Below are 22,796 nucleotides of genomic sequence, written 5' to 3' on the forward strand. Positions count from 1 at the left end.
TAACTCTGACCTCAACCAATCAAATTGGACCACATCTCAACATACTTTATTCACTTCTCAAAATAATCAAGCCAGGGAGGCAGTATGATGACAGACATCATGATTTTTTGTTATTTAACTCTGAGTAAGGAAGCAGCTTGATCTTGGCCTGGTATAATATAAGCAAAAGGGTCTTACTTATGTGCAGTCATGCAAGAGTGCCTTCTAAGGAATTGCAAGCACAGCACTCAACTTTCCATAGAGCAGCCCACCAAATCAGTAATTTGCAACAAAAAAGGGATCAAGTTGATTCAATAAAAAGAACCATTCTTTGTAGAATTACAAGACTGACTTACACTTGCTGATGGTTCGCTAGGAAAGATTTTCTGAACCCTGAAGGAGTTACTGTTTTGAAGTTCCGGTTTCTTAAGCCAGCCCAAACCTGATTTGTGCTTTCACAAAACGTATAGGCCAGGCCCGGTTTATTATTTTGTTATTTTTGAGTTCTAATTGCAACTTTTATCGTTGTAATTGGGACAACGAAGTTGTAAGGAGTTCATATTCCATAATCCAATGCAAAGGGCCTAGAATCTTTCCCTTTTGACTATTTCTAACTCTGTCTATTTGAAGATAACGATCTAAAAATCTCCTATCTGAAATCATCGAACAAACCAAAAACAACAAATTCAGATAATTCCCTCTTTTGGACCTCTCCTGCTGTTTCATAGCCTATAATCACTCATTCTTCAATCTTCTTCATGAACAAAATCAGGATTTCAGTTTCATTGATCCAAGAAACTTATTTGATGTTTCATAGAGCCAGTCTGTTGACTTGTACACTATATAGCATTCTTTATGTTTCAAGATCTTGAGTTTCTCTGATCACTATTTTTTCAAGAAGATGGCAGAGTTGAAATCTGGGGTTCTTGTGAAGTTTCTTCAAGAAATGGATGTTGATGGAAACACAATACGCGATTGTAAACCTGTGTTGTTACAGATTAGAAGTATAATTCCTGTGTTAAGAGAAGGTAATCTTTGGCCTAATCAAGGATTCTTTTTGAAGATCTCGGATTTGACACATGCATTGTATGTTTCATTGCCTCAAGAACAAGATGAATTGATTCTATATGACAAATTGCATCTTGGGCAATTCATGTATGTGGAGAAATTGGAGGCTGCATATCCAGTTCCAATGCTCAGAGGCATTAAGCCTCTTCCAGGAAGGCATCCATGTTATGGGAATCCTAAAGAACTTCTCTCGATTGATAATTTGAAAAACTTTCTTGGTGTATCTAGTTTGGAGACTATGGTTGAGGATTGCATTGAGGTACCGAAGAAGACAGAAACAGAAAAGCCTCGATCTTTAAGTGTTCCGAAAGTAAGTGCATATGAAGGGACAGATTATAAAACCGGGGGCCTTAGTTGCATTACTGATCAAGGTGGTAATGATATGGTAAGGAAACCAGGCGTAGGATCTCGCTCCATTAGTGCTTCAATAATAAGCTCACGTGAAGGAATGCCTGGAAGGGCAACGAATTACAGGCCTCACAAGATGGAAGTTGAGAGTGCCTTGAGTCAAAAGCCTAAAAAGAGTGGTGCTGGAAGCAATTATAAGGGACTTGCGAGACATAAATCCACGAATGCTTATGAAGATAGTGATATGGAAAGTACAATGTCATTCACCTCTACATCATCAACATTCAAGAGAAGAAGCTGGCATGGTAGGGAAGCTCCAGCAGTTGATATTTCTGACACCCCTATTGACAAGAATGATTTGGGGATGGATAATAGAAGCAGCAGACTTTCTGTGAGTTCTTGAACTTCTTCCTTTGCACCTTTGTCATATAACTGGTGAAGGTTGTGGTCTCAAGATTCAGTGATTTCTCAAGAAGAATGAATCATGGATTACAGATAGTTATCATTAAACAAACTGGAGCACAAAGCTGTGTAACAAACTTGGCTGCATATTTCAAACTTAAAAAAAGTAGAAATTCAAAATGTTTTTAGCCCTATTATCAAATATACTAGGGAAACAATGGAATTCTTCCTATTTTCTAAAATTCACAAAAGATTTTTCGCCAACTAAATAATTCATGTTTAAGGAGTAATTACTGAATCAACTTGCGATTCAATGATTTAAAATCTTGTTTTTGTCATATGAAATGGTTGTTTTGCTCTAGTAATGCGTGCTGCTCAAGAAGTTCTTTAATCTCTTCATTACGCTAATATTTTAGTATAACTCCATGCTGTCTCTTCATGGACAGATTTCGCCAATTAATTCGTTAAAGTATGATAGCTCTGATGACAATTCAAGCTCCAGATCGAAGAGAACAGTTGTTAGCTTATCTACAAAATCATCCAAGATTTCCAGCAAGGGTAGTCGTATCTCAGTGCCAGGAAAAATAAGTGAAGATTCTGTTGAGAGAAAAGTGAATTTCAGTTCGTTAAACAATAAAAACTCGACAGGCACTAACATATCATGCGATTTCCTTCCCTCAACTCTGGTGAAACTTGGCCAGGTATTGCATGCGCTGTACTTAGCTAAACTTTATGAGCACTTGCCTTGACTATCTGTCTGATAAATGGGTTGATATGTTCTGCAGGAGGTGTCAAGACAAAGAGACATTGCTGTGCTTGCTGCTGTTGACGCTTTGCAAGAGGCTTCTGCTGCTGAGAGATTGCTCAAATGCCTAAGGTCTGCATATTTATGCTTCTGGAGTGTAATTTTATGAGCTGCCAACATTTTGTTGCACATCATTCAGATCATGTATATAATTTAATTCTTTTACTCGGTTAAAATTTCTTCCTAATATGTGAGCTTTACCCTTTCTTTTGGTAAGAGTACGTGTCCCTACGAGCACTTGATTACCTTATCCTTGCAACTTGCCAGCTTCATGCATGAAGGTTTCTGCATGACAGGAATGAACTTATTTACCCGTCTGGCAGTCTGTTTCGTTCTCTTTTCCATTTACTAATGACAGAGATGAGCAAGTATAAGCTGTGATTGAATCAGTTAAGACTTCAATAGTCACTAGACTAACCTTCCTTCTCCCACTTTTCTCAGCACATACTCCCAGCTTCTGAAGGCGAAGGGGAATGATCAGCAACTATCAGTTGACAAATTCTTTACTCTTCAAGATGACTTGAATAATACCAGGTTAATTTTGCATTCACTAACGAGTATGGGTCAACGAAGAACAGCTGATACCGATCCAAATGCCCCTGATGCTGTTGGGGAAGCACTAAGACTCGCATTAGACAGAAAGCAAAACGCGACTTCATGGACTAAAGCTGCCGTGGCATCAGATCTCAACCCTATTTCTGATCACAGCAAAACCAAAACTCTTTTTCTAGAGGCTACGTGTGCAGAAAAATCATCAACTAAATCCATTCGTGGCAAACGTAAAGGGGGCTTGATGGCTAGGAAACAGGTAAGCAATGATGAATTGTATGCTGGGTTGGCACTTGACATGGACAAGCAACCAGATTGGGTGAAAGGGAGTGCTTCACCTGTATGTGCTGAACTAGCAAATTCCTTGAACGATGAAAGTAGAACATGGTTTTTGAGTAACCTTGAGGAATATTTAGATTGGGTCAGTAGCAAAACAAATTCCAGAAAGTCTGATAGCCAGGTAGCTGAAATGATGTTCATGATCAAGAGAGTGAATGACTGGGTAGATAATGTAAGACGCAAAGACGGTTCCACATTGAAGGATTCTGAATTAGAAGCTTGCGGGCGGGTGAGGAACAAAATATATGAGATACTGTTGAAGCATGTTGAGAGAACCTGTCAAGAATCCAATGGTTGATCCCGGCGAGAGACATTAGCGACAAGGTTACCTTGAACGCAACGGTTAGAAGATGTACTGAGATTTTCCCAGTTACAGAAGTGCTATTCTGCCACTAATGTACGGTGTTGTGGCCATGGCAGGCAAGAGAAGAGGGGCGGTTCCTCCTTATTGTTTTCATTAAATTCACAATAGTCCTTAATAGTCTTATGAGTTCAAAATTGCCCCCCGTGACTCCTTGGAATATAATATTGTTGGATTCTTTATTCTTTTATAGTAATTTTTCTCAATTATTTTTTTAATACTTGATAATTTAATAATTTAAGTGTACAGAATTAAAAATAAATTGTTTAATCATAGGCAAATGCGTAATTGCGTGACGCAATTGAAAGATGAAGGTTGGCCCCACCACGTGTAAAAATCAGGTTTTTATTGAAGGGCCAGAGATTCGCTGTGGTGAACCACCATCAATACGTGAGAGAGATTAATTATGGTGTCGGTACTCACACGATAAGAATCCAATACTTTATTGTCGGCTTCGACTTTCTTTTCTTTCTTTTTATTACAAAATTATAAAAAATGTCACAATAAGTGACTTGTCCTTCTAAGATTGGTTGTGCTTTGTCATCCTAACTCGTAATTGGTCAACTGGGTAGAAAAATCTCATATGATCAACTTGTAATGATTGACCCATGAATTGAGTGGTCTAGAAGCACTTGAACACCCAAAATTCTTCGGCTATTTTTCTTCTTACCATGCTTTAAAAAAAAAATTGGTAAAATAATATATTTTGAATAATAATGGGTAAAAGTGTATAGTTTGTAAATGTCAACACCTGATATTTTTTCAAAAACATAATATTTTAAAAATATCACTCATCTAAATAACTGTAAGTTTGAATTTTCTCGTAAGATATATAAAATGTAATATTATTATTATTTTAAAATGATGTTATTTTGCTAAAAAAAAATTAAAAATAACATGCTAATTTTTTTTTTTTAAAATCAATTCTTAAAAGTTATCTAAAAAGATATGAGAACAAGATTAATTAATGATGTTTTTTTTATAAAAATAAATAGATGGGTGCATAAATAGTGGATCATACATGAAAATATATTACTATATCTTTCATGTTTATATAAAAGTTAGGAAAAACTATATTAGCATCTAATAATTTGGGATTAAACAATGATTATACAAAAATTACATTTCACATTCTAGTTTAACAAAAAAAAAACAACTAAATTATAATATAATAAATCATTACACCCTTATAAATTAAATTTTTTGGTTATGAGTTTTATTTTACTTAAATGTATTAAAGAGATAAAGAGATGGCAGGACACTAGAGATTTTTTTTTTATACGTTTAGAGGTATAAGAAGAGTAGAATTCAAAATGAATCGAGCCAGTAAAATTCTCGAGGGGCTCGCATGGGGTCCTAAAAAATAGGGCTCGAAGGGATGGGTTCTGGTTGCGCTGTTGATCTTGATTGGCTCTCAAAATAGGCCCCGACATGTTGCCTAAACCCATGGGTGCTAGGCTTAGGTGCCACACCCGAGCCTATGAGCGGCTGGGCCTAGGTTTTGCTTGGGCCTCTGGTTTTTTGGGCTTTTAAAGGTCTTTTAGGCTCGTTAAAGTTGGTTCAGGTCAACAAAAACTTTGTTTTAAAAACCACTTATTAATCTTGCTTCATCAGTAGCTTTTTAAGTCTTTATGATATTGATACATAAAGACTTATAAAAATGTCTAATTACCATGACTAATTTATTGAATTTTCTTCATATAAGAAGGGGGTGGAAACCAAAGGTAATTTACTAGAGAACTTATATGTAACGTTGCGCATCATGATTAAAAAAAAGTGATTATGTCATATGAGATACCTGGAGAGAATTTATACTTAAAAAAAATAAATTTAGGAAGCTAAAAGGAACCATAATTAAAACAATTTTCTAAGAGATTGAAGGGAACCTATAACTCATACTTAGAAAATCTTATATAAGAAGTTAAAGGGAGCCCATATTTAGAAAACATTTCTAGAAGGCCGGGAGGAACCCATGAAGAAACTCATATTTACAAAGTTTTCAAAGAAGCTGAAGGGAATCTATGTCATGAAGGGTTACCTATGATGATAGCATGATGCCTAGAAACCCTCTAGAAAGTTGTGCTAATTCAAGATTATATTGGAAAGTGCGAGGTTCGTGGTCTCTTGGGTGATGGTTTGGGGCTTGGAAGCCCTCATTATAGATAGATCACACTGGAGAGTAGAAGGTATGTGGCCTTCCTAACGATGATGTGGGGCTTAAAATCCCACCACTGAAGAAAAATCTGACTGAAGAGTGGGAGGTTTGTGACCTCCCCGATAATGGTGTAGGGCTTGTGAGCCACTCACTAAAAAGAGAGAGATCCGATATCATACTTGAAGATATTGTGAGGCTTGTGAGCCTCACTAGAGAGTCATGCTGGTCTGATGTTGTATTATAACAAGAGATTTGAGATCAATCCCTGGAGATTGCATGAGGCCTAAGAGCTCTATTTGAGAGTTATGTCAGTTTGAGATTGCATGAGGCCTAAGAGCTCTATTTGAGAGTCATGTCAGTTTAAGATTGCACTAGAGAACAAGAGATCCAAGATCAATTTTTAGAGATTACATGGGGCTCGGGAGGCCTACTAGAGAGTCATGTCATTGAAGATTGGACTAGAGAGTAAGAGATCCAAGATCAATCTCTAAAGATTGTGTGAGGCCCAAGAGCTATACTAAATAGTCATATTAGACCAAGACTACACTGGAGAGCTGTAAATAGAAAATGTATATAAAAGATACAATATTTTTATTTCAAAAATAAACTTACATTCTTATTAAGGATAATGCATCTTAACGTTATCTGAGTCTCAAATATAAGGAAGATTATTCAAACCATATCTTGGAGGTGGCAGGTGTTTGCTTTAACTACCCTGATAACTTTGAATGAGTTATCATAGTTTGATTCAAGGGTGTGATAAATTTTTAGGATACATTAAACATCCATAAGTTGGTTCCTTTTGGTTTTTCCTTGAGCTTTCATTCCTACTAGGAGAATGACTCTATGTAGAAGGTTTTTCATGCTGATTATCCTTATAAAAACATTAAGGCATATGTCATAAAACACTTATCTCTTCCACTTGTATATGATTTTCCATAACTTACTTCACCTCAAGCAAGTTTCTATATGGTAAGGCATAAAGCTTTCCCTATATAACACACTCATTTACCCCTATTATTAAGGCCTTTAAGGCCATTGAATCAAACAACTCTTTCATCTTGAGCATCTTTAAGTATGCTTATGTTGATTCACCCTCTGATTGGGTAACCTCAAATAGCTTTATGGAGCTTCTCTTAATGGGTATACTGGTGCTAAAATATACCACTAGTTTGGCATAAAGATCACTGAACCCTTCAATAGAGCATGACTCTAAATTATTATATCAGGCGCGCGCAGACCACTGAAAGGTTGTATAAAAGATTTTGCATTTCGAGTCACTATTTTGGATAACCAACTCTAAGCTATTTTGCATATTTTACACATGATCCCTTGGGTTGGTAAAACCATTATAGTTGTCCAATCTTATTTTTATGGAAATATATCCCTAGAGAATCGAGTGTTCAATACTCGTGTGGACAAAGAAGAACCCTTCACCTAATTGAGGTTGTAGACATGCTCTTAGTTATGCTCAAATGTATATCATCTCCCGGTCATTTGTTTGTTAAGCTTTAAAGAGCTTGGGGAGTTTTGTGTGGAATGGTGGGATCAGTAACTGATGTCCATCTTGTGGTAGCTAAAAGGAGCACATTTGGAGTACTGAATTTATGCATGAGTTTTGCAACAACGTGAATGACCCATTGAGGAACTTAGTGAACGCCAAGGTAAAACACTATACTGAATATCATTCTTCCTAAGCTCCTCAAAATAGTATAATTTTCTACAGGTGCTGGAAGCGGTCAGTGGTGATGACACTTAAGCGTTATGTGTTGGTGAGGGTAGCAAGACCTGATTTTTCCTAAAAATTACCATCACAACCTTAGTGAAGAGTTGTACTTGATTAATGAGTTATTAAAAGTCTGGCTGGGTAGTAGTGCTCGAGGTAACAAGTAGATTCGTCATGCGTCTTAGCCTAGGTTGTCTTGGTTCTCTACCATGGAATGGCCTTGAAATATAAAACTAAAACATATTTTTTAGTTTAATGTTTTGGAAAATACTGATACATCTTGATCTATCAATATAATAATATAATAATAAACATGTTTTTTTTATTTTTTGATGAAAAAATATCTTTTTAGGTAAGCAAATTCTAAATAACTTTTTATTTGTTATTGTGATAAAATGGGAAGCGTGCTGGTATCTATGGTCACCTTTGATTTTGAAACAATTAATTTAATCATTGGTTTAACACATCCTTTTTTGCTTTATTGTGTCTAGTGTGTAGATAAGAAAAAAATGTAATTGGGAAATTAATGTATCAAGGGGCAGAATGATAAGGACATTTTTTTTTGCTTTTATGAGCTAAGATAGCCTCTGTTTATTGGCTGGAGACCAAACTGATAGGATTTTATTTAAAGGACTTATTGATTGTATATTAGTAATCTTTTTGGTTTGGAATCTATTGTGGATTTTTTTTCTTGATTTTTTTTCCAGAAAACATTAAACTAAAAAATATGTTTACTAATTAAAAATTAAATTTATTTAAAAAAAACATGTTTCTAATTATTCACCTTTCAAGAATATTAAAAAACAGTAAAATTGTTGTTTTTGAAATTCTCCATTATAACAATAAAGACTTTCTTTGGTTAATCTAATATTTTATGATCATTTTTTATATTTTAAAAATAAGTACGTGTTTTCTATTTTGAAAAAATAAATATAATAAACATGTTTTCTTAATTCTTTATGAAAAATCTCTTTAAACACAACAAACATATATGACAATAGTTCTATTTTCGTTGTTTTTAAACTTCACATATCTCCCAAAAATACTTGGTAATTTATTTTAGTTACTAACATAGAACCGACTCAAACATTTAGGCATCGTTTGGAAGTAAGATTCAACCTATTTTTTTTATTAAAATTTGATTTTTTTGCTTCAGATTAATTTTTTAGTGTTTTGGATCGTTTTAATATGCTGATATTAAAAAATAAATTTTAAAAATAAAAAAAATATTATTTTGATACTTTTCTAAGCGAAAAACACTTTAAAAAGCAACTACTACCACATGCACCTTAATAATTTTATTTTCACTCTCTGTAAACTGGTAAGAACAAATTGGTATCACCTATTAATTATTTTTTACATTTTCTTTCTTATGTTTCAAAATCTGAGATATGTGAGGGAATAAAGTTTTTTGATGATTGGATTATGGGTTAATCAAATTTTCATTCAAATAACTCTTTTCTTCAAAGTAAAAGAAACTATCTCTTGATAAATGCTTGTTGGTACCTATAAAAGTTTTTTTTTTGGAGGATTTGAGGACTCTCAGATAGTAAAATCAGTAATCTTATAGAGAAAAAGAGTAATAAATATGTTAGAAAACATCAGATTTCAAGAATAAAGTTGTTCTTATGTTGAATATGGATGGTTTTTAAATGTAAAATCTGGAACCTCTTACCTGCGTGGTTCAAGAGGTATTTATAATTGATGAACCTTGTTTTTTTCTTAAGTAGAGGGACTGGAAAGTTATTTTACCCTATAACATTAATGAAAGATAAAAATTTCTTATACATGCATCAACGAGAAAAAATATCTCTTACATATATATTAATGAGGGGAAATATCTTCTATACATACATTAATGAGGGAAGATATGATTGAGTTTTAAAAGAAAACTAAGGCCTAAGAGAATCAGGTATACTTCTTGGGGCTGGGCTAAGTGAGCTCGCAAGGTGCTAGGTGCTTGTACAACCAAGGTTGTCAATTCCGTTTCGGTAGGTGTTTCGTTTTTTCAATTGGAACGGAATGTTTCAGTTTCGTAGTGTTTCGGCGTGCCGTTTCGGGGTTGTACTGTTCATATATATATATATATTCAACAAACATAATTCAAATTCAAGATAAATTAATTATAAATTATGCAATACAAACACAATGCCAAACAAATATAATTTCAAATTTTAAAATATTTCTAAATAGTCAAGATTAAATAGATCTTTAACTTAAAGTAATTCAACTTAAACAAAATATCAAAATATTATGAAAGTAAAATGTTTTAACACAAATATTTTAAATATAAAGTTAGGTCAATGTTATTAAGGCTAATTAAATCTAAAGCATCCCTTGTTTTGCTCAAATTCCTACAAAGTATAAACATGAAAAAAACAACATGAATATAAACCATATATATTAGTGATAATTTTAATTTTAAAAAATTAATATAATTGTTAATGAAAATAGTAATAATAATTTTCAATGTTATTATTAATATCATTGTTATAGAAAATAGTAATAAAAAAGAGCTTTTTATAATTGGGTGGTTTAATTAATTAAATTGAATAAGGTTCAATTTGATTCAATGGCTTTTCAAGAGCGGAACGGAACATGTGGAATGGAACAGGAACGTTTCGGGCGGAATTTAGCCGAAAAATCCGGAACGGACCGAGATTTAAAATGAGATGAAATTTGTTCCGTTTTGTTCCGTTTTTTGAATTGGTATGGAATGTTTCGGCCATTCCGGACGGAACGGAACGGAATTGACAACCTTGTGTACAACACCTGAATTTGAGTATATAGATATTGGATAAACCTGTAATTATTATAGGCTTACGCAAAAAAAAAAAAGAAAAAGAAATTTTGTATTATCAATAAATCTTGGTTGATGACTTTCTGGATCCAATTATGTGTGAAACTTTTAAAAACAAGCTCTTGAAAGATCCAGTTGATGTTTAGCACAGGAAATAACCCAATCATTTTTTGCATGTCCAAAAAGAGGAAATTTCTTCATCCAACCTTTTTTTTCCCGAATCCGTACAAAATAATACCTTTTTGTGTGTGATTATGATCATAATCTCTTTTCTAAATGGAATTGAACCTAACCTAAGGTGCCTGTCAGACCATGCGAAGTGTTGACTAGTTCGAAAAACTTAGACTCGGATTTTGTGATATAGATTTTTAAAATTAAATAATAAGGTACTTGATTGTTTACTTAAATATTCTGGTTTGAAAGATGGGAGTTGGTGTTTAAATTAATTTATATTTTTAAATACCTTAAAATAAACTAATTTAAAAAATACATTTATTTATTAAAAAAATAGACACATCTCTCCAAGAATGAATGAATGAATGAAAGAGAAGGCAGTCTTCACCACATACACAGACAATAAAAAATATTAATGTCTTGCACCAGGGCTTGTAGCCCACGGCAGAGGCAAGTTTACTTGTTTTTGTCACTTGGGTTCGAGCCTTAGCATGTATATTTGTCATTCTTGTGGTGTTTTTTACATATCTACTAAATTTATAGAGTATTTAATGGATTCAGAAATTAATTATGATATGCGTAAGCTGGCTCGAACAGTTAGGTTACCCAAAAAAAAAAATATTAATGTCTTGACTTGTTTTCCATAGACAGATGAGTTTTACTACAAAAAAAACAAGACACATGCATGCACAGAGAGTCTCAGTCACACAAAAAATCGAAAATAAATCTGAGCCTTACTCGTTCGCACGCATCACTGGTATTTCTATGATGCTTCCTCTCTTTTGTCAACAACAAATCCAACACTAAAAGAAACCCAAACTTCCTTTCCAGACTTGTTTTTTTTTTCTTACAAAACTCAAAAAAGAAAAAAGAAGAAGAAAGAAATACCCACTGTTTGATCTTTTGATTATGCTTTCAAAGAAACAAACTTTCTTCATTCAGCACCATTTATAGATCAAAACAAGCAAAGCCCACAAAAAAATCCCATCTCTTACCCATTTTAATAGAAAATGGTAATGGTGCTAAGGAGATCGTCTTTGAGTCTCTTTTTAGGGTTTTTGCTGATTTCTTTGATAGCACCAAGATCTATAGCTAGATTTGTTGTTGAAAAAAACAGTTTGAGGGTTACATCACCAGATAAAATAAAGGGTACTTATGATAGTGCAATTGGGAATTTTGGGATACCCCAATATGGAGGTAGTATGGCAGGTGCTGTTGTGTATCCAAAAGATAATAAAAAGGGTTGCAAAGAGTTTGATGGATTTGGGATTTCGTTTCAGTCGAAGCCTGGTGCTTTACCCACTTTTGTCTTGGTGGATCGTGGAGGTATTTACCCTTTTGATATTTTTGGTCACTTAGTTGTTTTTTTTTTTGGTGTGTGAGTGATTGATCCAGGTTTGCTTGATTGAATACGTACCCTTTTTGCTTTTGAGGTTAGTTTTTGTAAGATTTGTGGTTTTTTTTTTTTGGGTTTGGTTGATTGTGAGGTGCCCTTTTGTTAATTTTATTAAGTTGCACATTTTAATTTTGCTTAATGTTTTTTTTTTTTTTTTTTTTGCCGAATTTGATTGTTGTTATGATGTTTTGAGGTGTACGGTTGGGAAGCTACTCTCCTTTTGCTTATGGTTTATTAATGGTTTTCAAGTTTAGGTTGTTGAGAAGGCACCTTTGTTTAATTGGGATCATTTACTTATTTTAGCTGCTTTCAGTCAGTATAGATGTTTAAGGAGGTTTCCATTTGTTGTTTCAGATTAACTTCCTGAAATTTTAGTTCTTTTAGACAGTGTGAGAGGCACCTATGCTGCTGTTCTAAGAAAATTCTTATTTGGTTGGTTTGCTTTGTATGATAGATGAATCATCAGTGCACCAAGTTATTTTAGCTCCTTTTAGGCATTTTGCACAGCATACCAATTGTTTCCTGGTTCCATTGCGTTGGAAACTATTGTACTGTCCTGAATATGCCAATTCTTTACTTGTTTTGTTGGAACAAGCTTATGAAAGTCTGAACACGTTGCAACTTGATTTTCCCATAGTATTTAAGCTATTTTTCTTTCTTTTACTTTTTGCTCCCTTGATCTTTGGTTCCTTTATGCTTAACCAGGATCACATTGTTTGGTATGTTGCATATGCTGTTAAGGAATTATTATCCATCTAGATATGGGTTTTGTTGGATTCAGGACTTTCTTCTGTTAAACTACATTCCTCTAAGACTACCTACATAGCTGTAATGCTAAATCTATAATTAGTTCTTTATATTGCTTTTCAGATTGCTTCTTCGCTTTGAAGGTCTGGAATGCCCAGAAGGCTGGGGCTTCTGCAGTTCTTGTTGCAGATGACATGGAGGAACCATTAATAACCATGGACACACCTGCAGAGGACGTTTCATCTGCACAATACATTGAGAACATAACAATACCTTCTGCTCTTATTGAGAAAAGCTTTAGTGAAACGTTAAAGAAGGCACTTAGCAATGGGGATATGGTAAATGTGAATCTTGATTGGAGAGAAGCTGTTCCGCACCCAGATGATCGTGTGGAGTATGAGCTATGGACCAACAGCAATGATGAATGTGGGGTTAAGTGTGACATGTTGATGGAATTCGTGAAAGACTTTAGGGGTGCAGCACAGATACTTGAGAAAGGTGGTTACACTCAGTTTACACCCCATTACATTACTTGGTATTGCCCTCAAGCATTCACCTTGAGCAGGCAGTGCAAGTCTCAGTGTATAAATCATGGAAGATATTGTGCTCCTGATCCTGAACAAGACTTTAGCTCAGGTTATGACGGGAAAGATGTTGTTCTTGAAAATTTAAGACAGCTATGTGTTTTTAAAGTGGCAAATGAGACCAAAAAACCTTGGGTGTGGTGGGATTACGTGACTGATTTTCAAATTAGATGTCCCATGAAGGAGAAGAAGTACAACAAAGAATGTGCTGATGCTGTAATCAAATCTCTAGGTAAATATTTCATAACCGCTTCCTCATATTTTAAGGATACTATTGATCACACTAGAAAATGGGAAAACCTAGAGTTTTTAGTGTGCTAAACTTCTTATGCTGTTCATTTGTCAATCATTAGGGCTCGATGGTAAAAAGATTGATAAGTGTATGGGAGACGCAAATGCTAACTCTGACAACCCAGTTTTGAAAGAAGAGCAAGATGCCCAGGTAATTGTCATGTTATTTTTTATTCTTTAGCTTAGCATGACTCTTTTAAGGGACCGTTTGGGAACGCGGTCCAACCAGCATTCTCAAAAATTTTGAATTTTTTTTTGCTTAAAATTAATATTTTTTTAGTGTTTTTGGATCATTTTGATGCGCTGATATCAAAAATAATTTTTTAAAAAATAAAAAAAACATTATTTTGATGCAATTTTAAGTGAAAAGTATTTTGAAAAGCAACCGCAACCACACTCCCAAACACAGATAAGTTTGGATACTTGTGCCTGCTTGCAATTGTTTTAATCTCTGATACCATTTAAACCATATATCACTGCTTTACAAAGACCTTCATGTAGGTTGGAAAAGGAACAAGGGGTGATGTAACCATTTTGCCCACCCTTGTTGTCAACAATCGTCAATATCGAGGTCTGTTATTGCCTACTTGTATTCCTGGATGAACGTTACATTTTGCTATTTATTTATTTTTGGAAAAAAAAAACTTGCTCTTTCAGGAAAGTTGGAGAAAGGTGCTGTTCTAAAGGCTCTATGCTCTGGTTTCGAGGAAACAACAGAGCCTGCTGTTTGTTTGAGTGGTGGTAGGTTTTCTTAAGCTATTTGTCCTGATTGCCTTGATATTGAGGCCATCATTCGATGAATGACCCTGACTAAGAGGATTTGAGTGCTTGGTATTGTGAGTAGTCACTGAAAGCATGCTAGACCTAGAACCATATTTCATTTTAGATCACGAGTCCAATACCCTTGTTGTTGAGACTAACATCTAGTGTCAGCTGCCTTGGGTGATTTGCGTACTCTCAACAATAGTTCCTCAACAATAGTTCCTGATTGGGGAATTCCTTTGATACAGATGTGGAGACAAATGAGTGCTTGGACAATAACGGGGGTTGCTGGCAAGATAAAATAGCCAACATTACAGCCTGCAGGGTATGAATTAAAACTTGCTGCAAGGCATCACTTTGGCTTTTGATATATTTAGCTCCATTTGACAACTGTTTTTATCTGTGCAGGACACGTTTCGTGGGAGAGTATGTGAGTGTCCTCTTGTTGATGGCGTGCAGTTCAAAGGAGATGGTTACAAGAACTGTGAAGGTAAGCTCTATGCTTTTTTTTTCCCTTTTATAAATCAGCATAAACATGTAAAATGTAATAATATAGCTGTTCATTCATTCAGTAAAGCTTGGATGTCCTGCTGATGATGATAAATAAATGTCTGAAAAAAGTTATTTATGGACAATTATGGGCTTTTATTAGAAAAAATATACTCGCAGTACTGACTATATTCATATTCAGTAGAATTGCAAGATTCCAAAATGAAAATCTAGTTCCATTGATGATACATGGATCTGATGTATACTTGAGAGACAGCCTATGTTGTTTGAGGGTTTTTGGGTGAAATTTGGGTAGACTAGGCAGGAAAGTTCCAATCCTAGTCAACTGGAATAAAATAATAGTGACTGGTTTTCTTCTATTTCATTTTTTTGAGGAGTAGTGGGGTGGGTGGGGGGAGCATGGTTTCAAATAGCTGTTCTAGCCATCCCTCACAAATAACTCTGTGAGTAGGATTTGAGCCTAGGTTCTGGACCCAACACCAATAGATTTACTGCCAAAGCTAACTAGCATTACACTTGGTGTATTCTGTCCCAAGGTTCGATGGATCATGCTCTGTTAAGCATGTGCTCAATATTAACTATACGTTTTGAGGTTCATGTTTGATGTTTGACTCGCAGATGTGTTTGCACACGTCATAAGGGGCAACTTGTGTTATTTTCTAATTAAATCTGTTTGATATGCTCGCTTACCAATCTTAAAGTGTGCTATGCTTTAAAGTGATTGTATTGTTTTACAGTGAGTGGATCTGGGAGGTGCAAGATTAACAATGGGGGCTGTTGGCATGAATCCCGGGACGGACATACCTTCTCTGCTTGTTTGGTTAGTGAACATCATGTTTCTCAACTTGTTATTCTCCAATAAATATATTGAGTTCAAGTTTCTAATTTTACTGTGGACAGGATGTTGATGGTGGTAAATGCCAGTGTCCTCCAGGATTTAAAGGTGATGGTGTGAAAAGTTGTGTCGGTAAGAGATTCCTCCATTGTCATCCTTAGTATTGTGGTTTTATCAGGATGGGGAGCTTGATTCATTCTGAAAGGAAATTTAAGGATTATGCATGCAAATTGAGTCTTCTGAGAATGTTATGGTGCCTGAGGTGTAAGTTGCAAACAGAACAACAGGCCATGTTTGGTTGAGGGGGGTGTTTTGTCCTCACTAGGTGCTTCTTGTTGATTCATGCATGATTTCTCAGGCACCATTCCACTCAGTTCAAATCTAACAGCAGTTGTCTAAATCCCTTGTATTCAAGTTATTTCTTCTATGCTACCCCTAGCAATGGGGTAATGCTTATGAATCACCATTGTAGGATAAAGCAAATGTTTAAATTTTAAAATTATTTATGCTTGGGCCACCAAGATGCTCCGGTTATACTGAATTGTTCATAACAATTTTCTGAGTATCCAAATCTTACCAAGTCAAAATAGTTTTGGGTTTTCTCCTTGACTTTGTTGAAAACAAAATCCTGCCAGAGAAATCTGCATGTTCGTCGATGCTCGTGATTAATATTTTGTCCTATCTATTTATCTTTGACTGTGCAGATGTTGATGAGTGCAAAGAGAGAAAAGCCTGTCAGTGCCCTGCATGTAGTTGCAAAGATACTTGGGGAAGCTATGAATGCTCTTGCAGTGGGGATCTTCTTTATATCAGAGACCATGATACCTGCATAAGTGAGTTAGAAATCGTACCTCCTTGTTTGTTTGTTTAGAAACTTGCAATAATATGGTCCTTGTTTTGATGTCTGTCCTCCCCATGATCAATACCAGGTAAGAGTGGCACTGAAGTGAAATCAGCATGGACTGTGGTTTGGGTCATATTTATAGGCCTGGCGATGGTTGCTGGTGGAGGATATCTTGTCTACAAACATAAATTGAGGGTAAGCATGGTGCCCAGCATTTTTTCCCTTTTAAAACCATACCTTTGGTTAAGTTTTGCCATGTTTACTTGCTCACTCCATGCACCTGTCTGTTATATGAACATTTGGAATAGCCCTGTTATCTCTATCTTAAAAATCTCTTTGCAACTTTTGAGGGATATCTATTAATGCAAAGATGAAGAGTTATCTCTGTAGTAAAAATCTCTTTGCAACTTTTGAGGGATATCTATTAATGCGAAGATGAAGAATATGATTATCCGCAAAGTTTCTTACCCTGAACTTGGGCCATCTATTACTACTTTTAGGATCTCTTGTTAAGCAGTTTATAACTCATTTGTATAGAACTTGCATCAATGTTTGCATAGCTGGAACATTTTAAAAAGGCTAAATGACCAAAAATTACCCTGAACTTGGGGTCAAACTAAACTTAGCTCTTGAACTTTAATTTTTTTTTTATTCGAGTGCTTCAAACCAGTTTTTTGGAAAAAATAGGCCATTTCATCAATTTTGACCCTAAGTGATAGCTTAAAAAAATGGTGTCGTGAAAACATGTATTTGAATTTTTTTTTAAATAATGGAGGGATATAAAACCTAGACAGAGGCTATTTTTTACCAAAAATAGTGCATGGTACTCAAATAAAAACAATAATAATTCAGAGGCTAAGTTCAGGTAGTTTTTGGTCATCCAGCCTTTAAAAAATGGCTGAAAGTACAGTATGGTAACTATATTAACCACTTGTGAATTTAATAGTAATTGCCATTACAATGGGGGCTAGAGAGCTGCATATGGGCTGGCCGGGTTTCAGGTTTACGTGTTGGTTAGAAAACTTTAAGCAGTTGGATCAATGAGAGCTGGGCATCAAACTGAGTATCTGGCTTGCTCTTTGCAACATGTCATCTTGAAACTCTTATGCATGTCATTGTTATACTTGTGTTGCAGTTAATGCATATTCAGTTGATGTTTTTTCCTTTATTGTTCTTCTTGTTTTTTTTGCAGTCATACATGGACTCAGAGATAAGAGCTATCATGGCACAGTACATGCCTCTGGACAGTCAAGCAGAAGTTCCAAACCATGTCCATGAGGAGCGGGCATGAAGAAAAAAACGCCCAATCATTAACACTCTTTTGTTGCTGGTAACAGCAGTGTTGATGCGGTTCTACTGTTGCTCTTCTTTATCCATTTTTCGGCGTGAATTTATGTACATGGACGATAAGAGTGCAGATTAGAAATTGTTCTTCGTTTATTAGGACTGTAAAATCTTACACTTGAAGTAGAGATTGGATTTGGGGTAGACAGGAAGGGATTTGGCTGTAACGTCCAAGAATATTCGTTCCCATCCCTAAATTTGTCACTTAATCTATTTTAATTCTGTAACTGATCCATCCCTTTTAGACCGGTTGACCTTCTTTTTGCCGTTATATACTAATTCAAGGAGAGGTGATGTTTTCGTTTGTACGGATGATCAAATTTGTGTTGGAAATACTCTTGCCTTGTTCCAAAACTGCTGCCAGATGAAGCTGCCATTGCCCCTTGATGATCTTTGTCTTTTCATTATCATATCTCCTTCCCTTTCTTTTTGCTTACTTTCTGATCATCCCAAAGGATAACCTAGCATCGGCCAGGACTTCACAAATTCAAAGGCATGGTGCAAGTAGGAAATCATATGTGCATAAGAAGAAACCATGAAAAATAAGCAGTGTTTTGTAAGTAGCGAGATCTGTTATGGATGGTCAATGAAGTGCAAGATTTCTCCGTTTCCGTTCGTTGGAAGCCTCAGCGGGCACGCCGTGACTGGTCTGCTCTACAGCTTCTTAATTCGGCCTGAAAGAGGTAGCCATAAGCCTATGGTCTTTGGTGTGGGTACTTATCAAAACTCCCTCGCATTAAGTTGGATAAATCTCAGAGTTGAAAAATCTTTTGGTCGAAAGTTGATCATTGATATTCTTCCCAGCAGATTTTCTTAGGAAATTCATTTTTGTATGGAAAAGAATGCACCTTCCTCCTTCATTATATGCAATCCTTAGGGAATTAATATGTAAAAAAATGTCATCCTCAAGGAAGAAAAAAAAATCAGTTGATATCCGTAAAAATCATATGCCAGTACAGATCAGCAAATTCTTAGATTTTAATATTAAAAAGTTAAGCCACCAACTGAGAATGACTGTTCTATAGACAAGTTCATGTATGTTCTTATGGACACTTTTTTATATTCAAGAATAAAAACTCTGCTCGGATAGTGTTCACCATGTCGAGGTGTCTACATGAAAGAATTTCTCACGATGATTACTCCTCGTGAATTAATTTTATATGCGAAACCCTATCTATACTCGTACAGTATAAAACCATTACAAAGTGGCAATGACTATATTTTTATCTCATCACATATGCTATTAACAGAAATAATAAAAAAATCACCACCCTCCTCTTAACATCTACTATCGTCTTGGTGTGGTAAGCTTCAGATGATCAAGACCGAGGTCCATACCATTGTACGCGATAGGAGCATACATCCACAGGTCTTCAGAGCTTAGCAGCTGCAGAATTTAAAACAAGAAAATGGGAAAAAAATGTATCAAAAAATTTGTTTCATGTCAAGATATTGCCAAGTTTAAAACAGGCAACGTTAAATTCTTTTGTAGTATAAAGAAGGAATTTAATTTGCTCTCACCTTAATTTGGAGTTGCAAAAACTTCACATACTGGACAGCCTCTTCAAGCATTGTGCTAATGTCAACCTTCCATATCAATAAATCAAGCTTGAGAATTTTGCGAATCACAAAATTTATAGCTGATAGAATCAGAGATGGTATCGTGAAATATACTCCATATATACCTTTGTTCCATTGGGGACAAGGTTTTGTAGAATTCTCAGCCTCTCATTTATTCTCTCTCTTCTTTTCTGCAATAAGAAAATAAAAAGACCTATCAATTCCTGTTACATTGTGGGTGGGTGGAAGAGAAATGTTTCATCAAATCTGGTTTATTGATATACTGTGCAAAAGCCTTGAAAAGGGTAGTTACCCTTGCATAGAGGCTCTGGGGATCAGTGGCTGCCCCCTTACTGGCTCTTGTTTTGCCACTTGAGTTGAGAGTTGTTGTCCCTTTTGAGCTCAAACTTGAACTCGCTCCTCCATTGGGCTCCTGGGAGTCATTGGATTCATCCTCTGAGCAGCAACCGCTTGAGACAGGACCATTAAGGCCACCATTGCTTTCTTCATCATTGTTGCTAGTCGAGGCAACCTTCTGGCTCTTCTTTGACCTTACATTCCTCTTGTTCTTTTGGGCCTACTCATTAGAATCATAATTAGACAGTGCCTTGAAAAAGTAAAACTGGTTGCTATACCCTCTACAACAGGAAATAGAACTCCATCCATTGAGTCTGTAGAAAATTCTAAGGAGGTGAAAATTCTGGTTATTGTACTTACATCTCCCGTACGTCGTGATCTTTTCTTGGAATTCTCAGGTGGCTTTCTGCTTTTATCTTCCAGGGGTAGTTCAGATGCTGGCATCTTTGATTCTCTCTTGGGTTGCAAATTGCTTTCAGGTTCAGGAAGAGCAGCTACAGTCTGGTTTCCACCAGACTCTTCCACATTTCCATTGCTCAATTCTTGGTTTGAGAAGTCATCGCCACCAACAACATACGAGTCTCCCATGCAAAAATCCATTGACATGGAACTATTAGTGTTTGCCAAAACTGGGTGAGAATCACTCAGGTAGTAGCTTTCTCCACTTGAGTTGGGAAAAAGAATGCTACCACCACCACTATAACCACTGCTCACTTGTGAAAAATGGTACAGATTAGTATCAGCAATATCCAAAGAATACAATAAACATTCATTGGCCCCTTCCATGTTCATTGTTGATTCATGGTTAGGCCAAAAACTAGATGGAACTCCAAAGCTTGAACTTGAATCAACCTGATTAGGAGGAAAGTTGACAAGCAACTGTTCCATGAAATCAGCCTCCTCACTTGTGAACATTCCACTTTGAGAACTCCACTCTCCCTCCGCAGTGGCTCCAATAGGCTCCATCTTTTTTTCTCGTTTATTTTCTGTAACCTATCAGAGAAATCTCTAGTGTTTTTGTGAGTTAACTGCCGGCAGAAGCTCGATTAGACGATGCTTGAAAGGAAACAGGGATTAAAAAGACATATTTATACCCAGCAGCAATGAAGAATGTTGAGACAAACATTGACTTCACTTGTGTAACAACATCTGAATTTATTATTATTTGCAATTATTAACATATGAAAGGGTCTCAATTCCTTGTAACCAATTGGGACCAGTTCGTAATGGGAGCCAAGTACAACTCACCTATAGGACCTAAATCAAGCAATTATGGAACTAAATTTATTCAGCAACCTTTCATTAACGCCTTAGTCTTAAACTTAAAAGACACATGAAGGGAATGATTGTAAGCCTCTAAAGAAATAGTTTAGTTTAAGGGACTTAACTGTGTTTCTGTTTAGGATAACTGTTTAATTATTTTAGGCTGCAGGTTGAGAGAAATGAGATGTGGTAGAGGGTGAATAAAGAGAATAATAAAGAGAATCAAACCTGGAAATAGATAGACGTGGGAGGTTCTTGTTGAATATGATAACACAAAAAAAAAATAAAAAAAAATTGTTGAACAGAATGAAAAGGACATGGATATAAGGACGGCACCAAAAGGTCGTGAAGAGATGAGACTTGACATCCTCAAAACTACCTGGAACCAGACAATATATCAGTTTACTGGATTCTTTGTCTCCTCCATCAGTCCTCAAAACTTACCAAGTGTCCCTTGAACTCAGAACTATTTTTTGAGGACCTAATCTTAATCAACTCTTAACCATCATATCAATCTGTCAACAAATACAAACAAGATTTCCTTGATATACAGTTTGATTTCCAGGGAGCTTGTTTGAATGTTCTAACTTTACGTCATGCGATCTGTGGACTGCTAAAGGGAATGTACATGGTGCTGCTGATCCTGCAGACTGTAACACTGAATTGGGATTGGTGATGCAGTTTTAACCTTCTGTCTTCTAAGTTGCCTGTTCTCAGGACTTGAACTCACAGAGATCTGCTAGTTAGGTTTAGAGTAACTATTTCCTCCATATAAGCAGCTGAGTAATTGTTAACCAGTATGCTTCTGCATAGTTTCCAAGTCAGACATTAATGATAGCATCATGTTTGTAGTTTCCAAAGTTTCCAAGAAAATTACTTTTACAACCACACTATGCATATTGCAGAGCCACGAGGTGGGGGGGGGAAAAATACTAACAGAAGTTCACTCAATTGTAAGAAATTATGGATCAAAATGTAATTCTGCCTTGGTGAGTTATGATTTATGTCGTCTCTGCATATTTTTCCAAAACGAAAAGATCTCCATTTTCTCCTACAAGAACTTATAAAACATTACTATATTGTATTGTAGTGGTCAATATATTTAACTTGAAACTGATTATGATCACCGTGTGAGCAATGAGGAAAAACCAAAGTCATTAATGTCCTATCCCAAAGTTCTAGCCACCTCAGAATCCGGCGATCTTTACGCTTTATTGCACACGTAAAATCAAACATTCTTAGAAGAAATATCAGAGGAAGGTTCATGATGAGTATTTCCATACTACTTGCTCAATATTTTTGAGATTGGTCGCCGGCCATTGCACGATCTCTTGTAACTTGCTTTTGCTGACGTATTAACTGTGCAGGAATAAAATCCTTGCATTGCAACAATATTAGAAAAACTCTTGTAAATCTGATATTGATCTACTCAGCAGGAGGAGAACATTACATTAAAAATATTGCAAGAACGAGGGTGTAAGGGTTTAAAATTATGGTTTCTTGATTCTTAGCCAGCCTGCACGACCCCGACCCATTCGGAATGAGAAGGTCGCATTTCTTTGCAGGCTGGCAGATGGTGCATGTCCCCTTTCAACTA

The 22,796-nt window shown here is 35.7% G+C and overlaps 3 protein-coding genes across 3 annotated transcripts; 2 read left to right on the forward strand and 1 right to left on the reverse strand.

Moving 5' to 3' along the window:
• The first annotated feature begins 793 nt into the window (after positions 1-793).
• On the forward strand, positions 794-4,033 carry LOC133674374 (uncharacterized). Its single transcript, XM_062095476.1, has 5 exons — positions 794-1,786; positions 2,244-2,498; positions 2,583-2,674; positions 2,870-2,924; positions 3,015-4,033. The coding sequence occupies exons 1-5, from the start codon at positions 881-883 to the stop codon at positions 3,786-3,788; spliced, it is 2,082 nt and encodes a 693-aa protein (XP_061951460.1). The 5' UTR covers positions 794-880; the 3' UTR covers positions 3,789-4,033.
• Positions 4,034-11,370: 7,337 nt separating this feature from the next.
• On the forward strand, positions 11,371-18,246 carry LOC133700153 (vacuolar-sorting receptor 3-like). The gene is made up of 12 exons (XM_062123704.1): positions 11,371-12,032; positions 12,973-13,665; positions 13,787-13,875; positions 14,226-14,295; positions 14,382-14,465; positions 14,735-14,811; positions 14,895-14,976; positions 15,734-15,816; positions 15,897-15,963; positions 16,536-16,664; positions 16,761-16,870; positions 17,868-18,246. The coding sequence occupies exons 1-12, from the start codon at positions 11,717-11,719 to the stop codon at positions 17,964-17,966; spliced, it is 1,899 nt and encodes a 632-aa protein (XP_061979688.1). The 5' UTR covers positions 11,371-11,716; the 3' UTR covers positions 17,967-18,246.
• An 811-nt stretch (positions 18,247-19,057) lies between these two features.
• On the reverse strand, positions 19,058-21,007 carry LOC133700160 (transcription factor RSL2-like). Its single transcript, XM_062123710.1, has 5 exons — positions 20,297-21,007; positions 19,893-20,156; positions 19,705-19,770; positions 19,541-19,606; positions 19,058-19,406 (listed from the first exon to the last, which is right to left on the reverse strand). Exons 1-5 carry the CDS (start codon positions 20,900-20,902, stop codon positions 19,308-19,310), a joined length of 1,101 nt encoding a protein of 366 aa, XP_061979694.1. The 5' UTR covers positions 20,903-21,007; the 3' UTR covers positions 19,058-19,307.
• Between the last annotated feature and the right edge of the window lie 1,789 nt (positions 21,008-22,796).

The sequence above is a fragment of the Populus nigra genome, chromosome 1 (genome assembly GCF_951802175.1).
Source record: "Populus nigra chromosome 1, ddPopNigr1.1, whole genome shotgun sequence".
Classification (NCBI taxonomy): Eukaryota; Viridiplantae; Streptophyta; class Magnoliopsida; order Malpighiales; family Salicaceae; genus Populus; species Populus nigra.

What these genes read in the sequence shown, in the direction of transcription:
- LOC133674374 (XM_062095476.1), top strand. Translation starts at nt 881, where the DNA reads ATGGCAGAGTTGAAATCTGGGGTTCTTGTGAAGTTTCTTCAAGAAATG. An exon ending in ATAGAAGCAGCAGACTTTCT is followed by an intron (nt 1,787 to 2,243) that starts GTGAGTTCTTGA and finishes CTTCATGGACAG; the next exon opens with ATTTCGCCAATTAATTCGTT. An exon ending in ACTTATTTACCCGTCTGGCA is followed by an intron (nt 2,925 to 3,014) that starts GTCTGTTTCGTT and finishes AATAGTCACTAG; the next exon opens with ACTAACCTTCCTTCTCCCAC.
- LOC133700160 (XM_062123710.1), bottom strand. Translation starts at nt 20,902, where the DNA reads ATGGAGCCTATTGGAGCCACTGCGGAGGGAGAGTGGAGTTCTCAAAGT. An exon ending in GATCACGACGTACGGGAGAT is followed by an intron (nt 20,157 to 20,296) that starts GTAAGTACAATA and finishes TCTAATGAGTAG; the next exon opens with GCCCAAAAGAACAAGAGGAA. An exon ending in TTTTGCAACTCCAAATTAAG is followed by an intron (nt 19,407 to 19,540) that starts GTGAGAGCAAAT and finishes TAAATTCTGCAG; the next exon opens with CTGCTAAGCTCTGAAGACCT.
- LOC133700153 (XM_062123704.1), top strand. Translation starts at nt 11,717, where the DNA reads ATGGTAATGGTGCTAAGGAGATCGTCTTTGAGTCTCTTTTTAGGGTTT. An exon ending in TGGTGTGAAAAGTTGTGTCG is followed by an intron (nt 15,964 to 16,535) that starts GTAAGAGATTCC and finishes TTGACTGTGCAG; the next exon opens with ATGTTGATGAGTGCAAAGAG. An exon ending in TCTACAAACATAAATTGAGG is followed by an intron (nt 16,871 to 17,867) that starts GTAAGCATGGTG and finishes TTTTTTTTGCAG; the next exon opens with TCATACATGGACTCAGAGAT.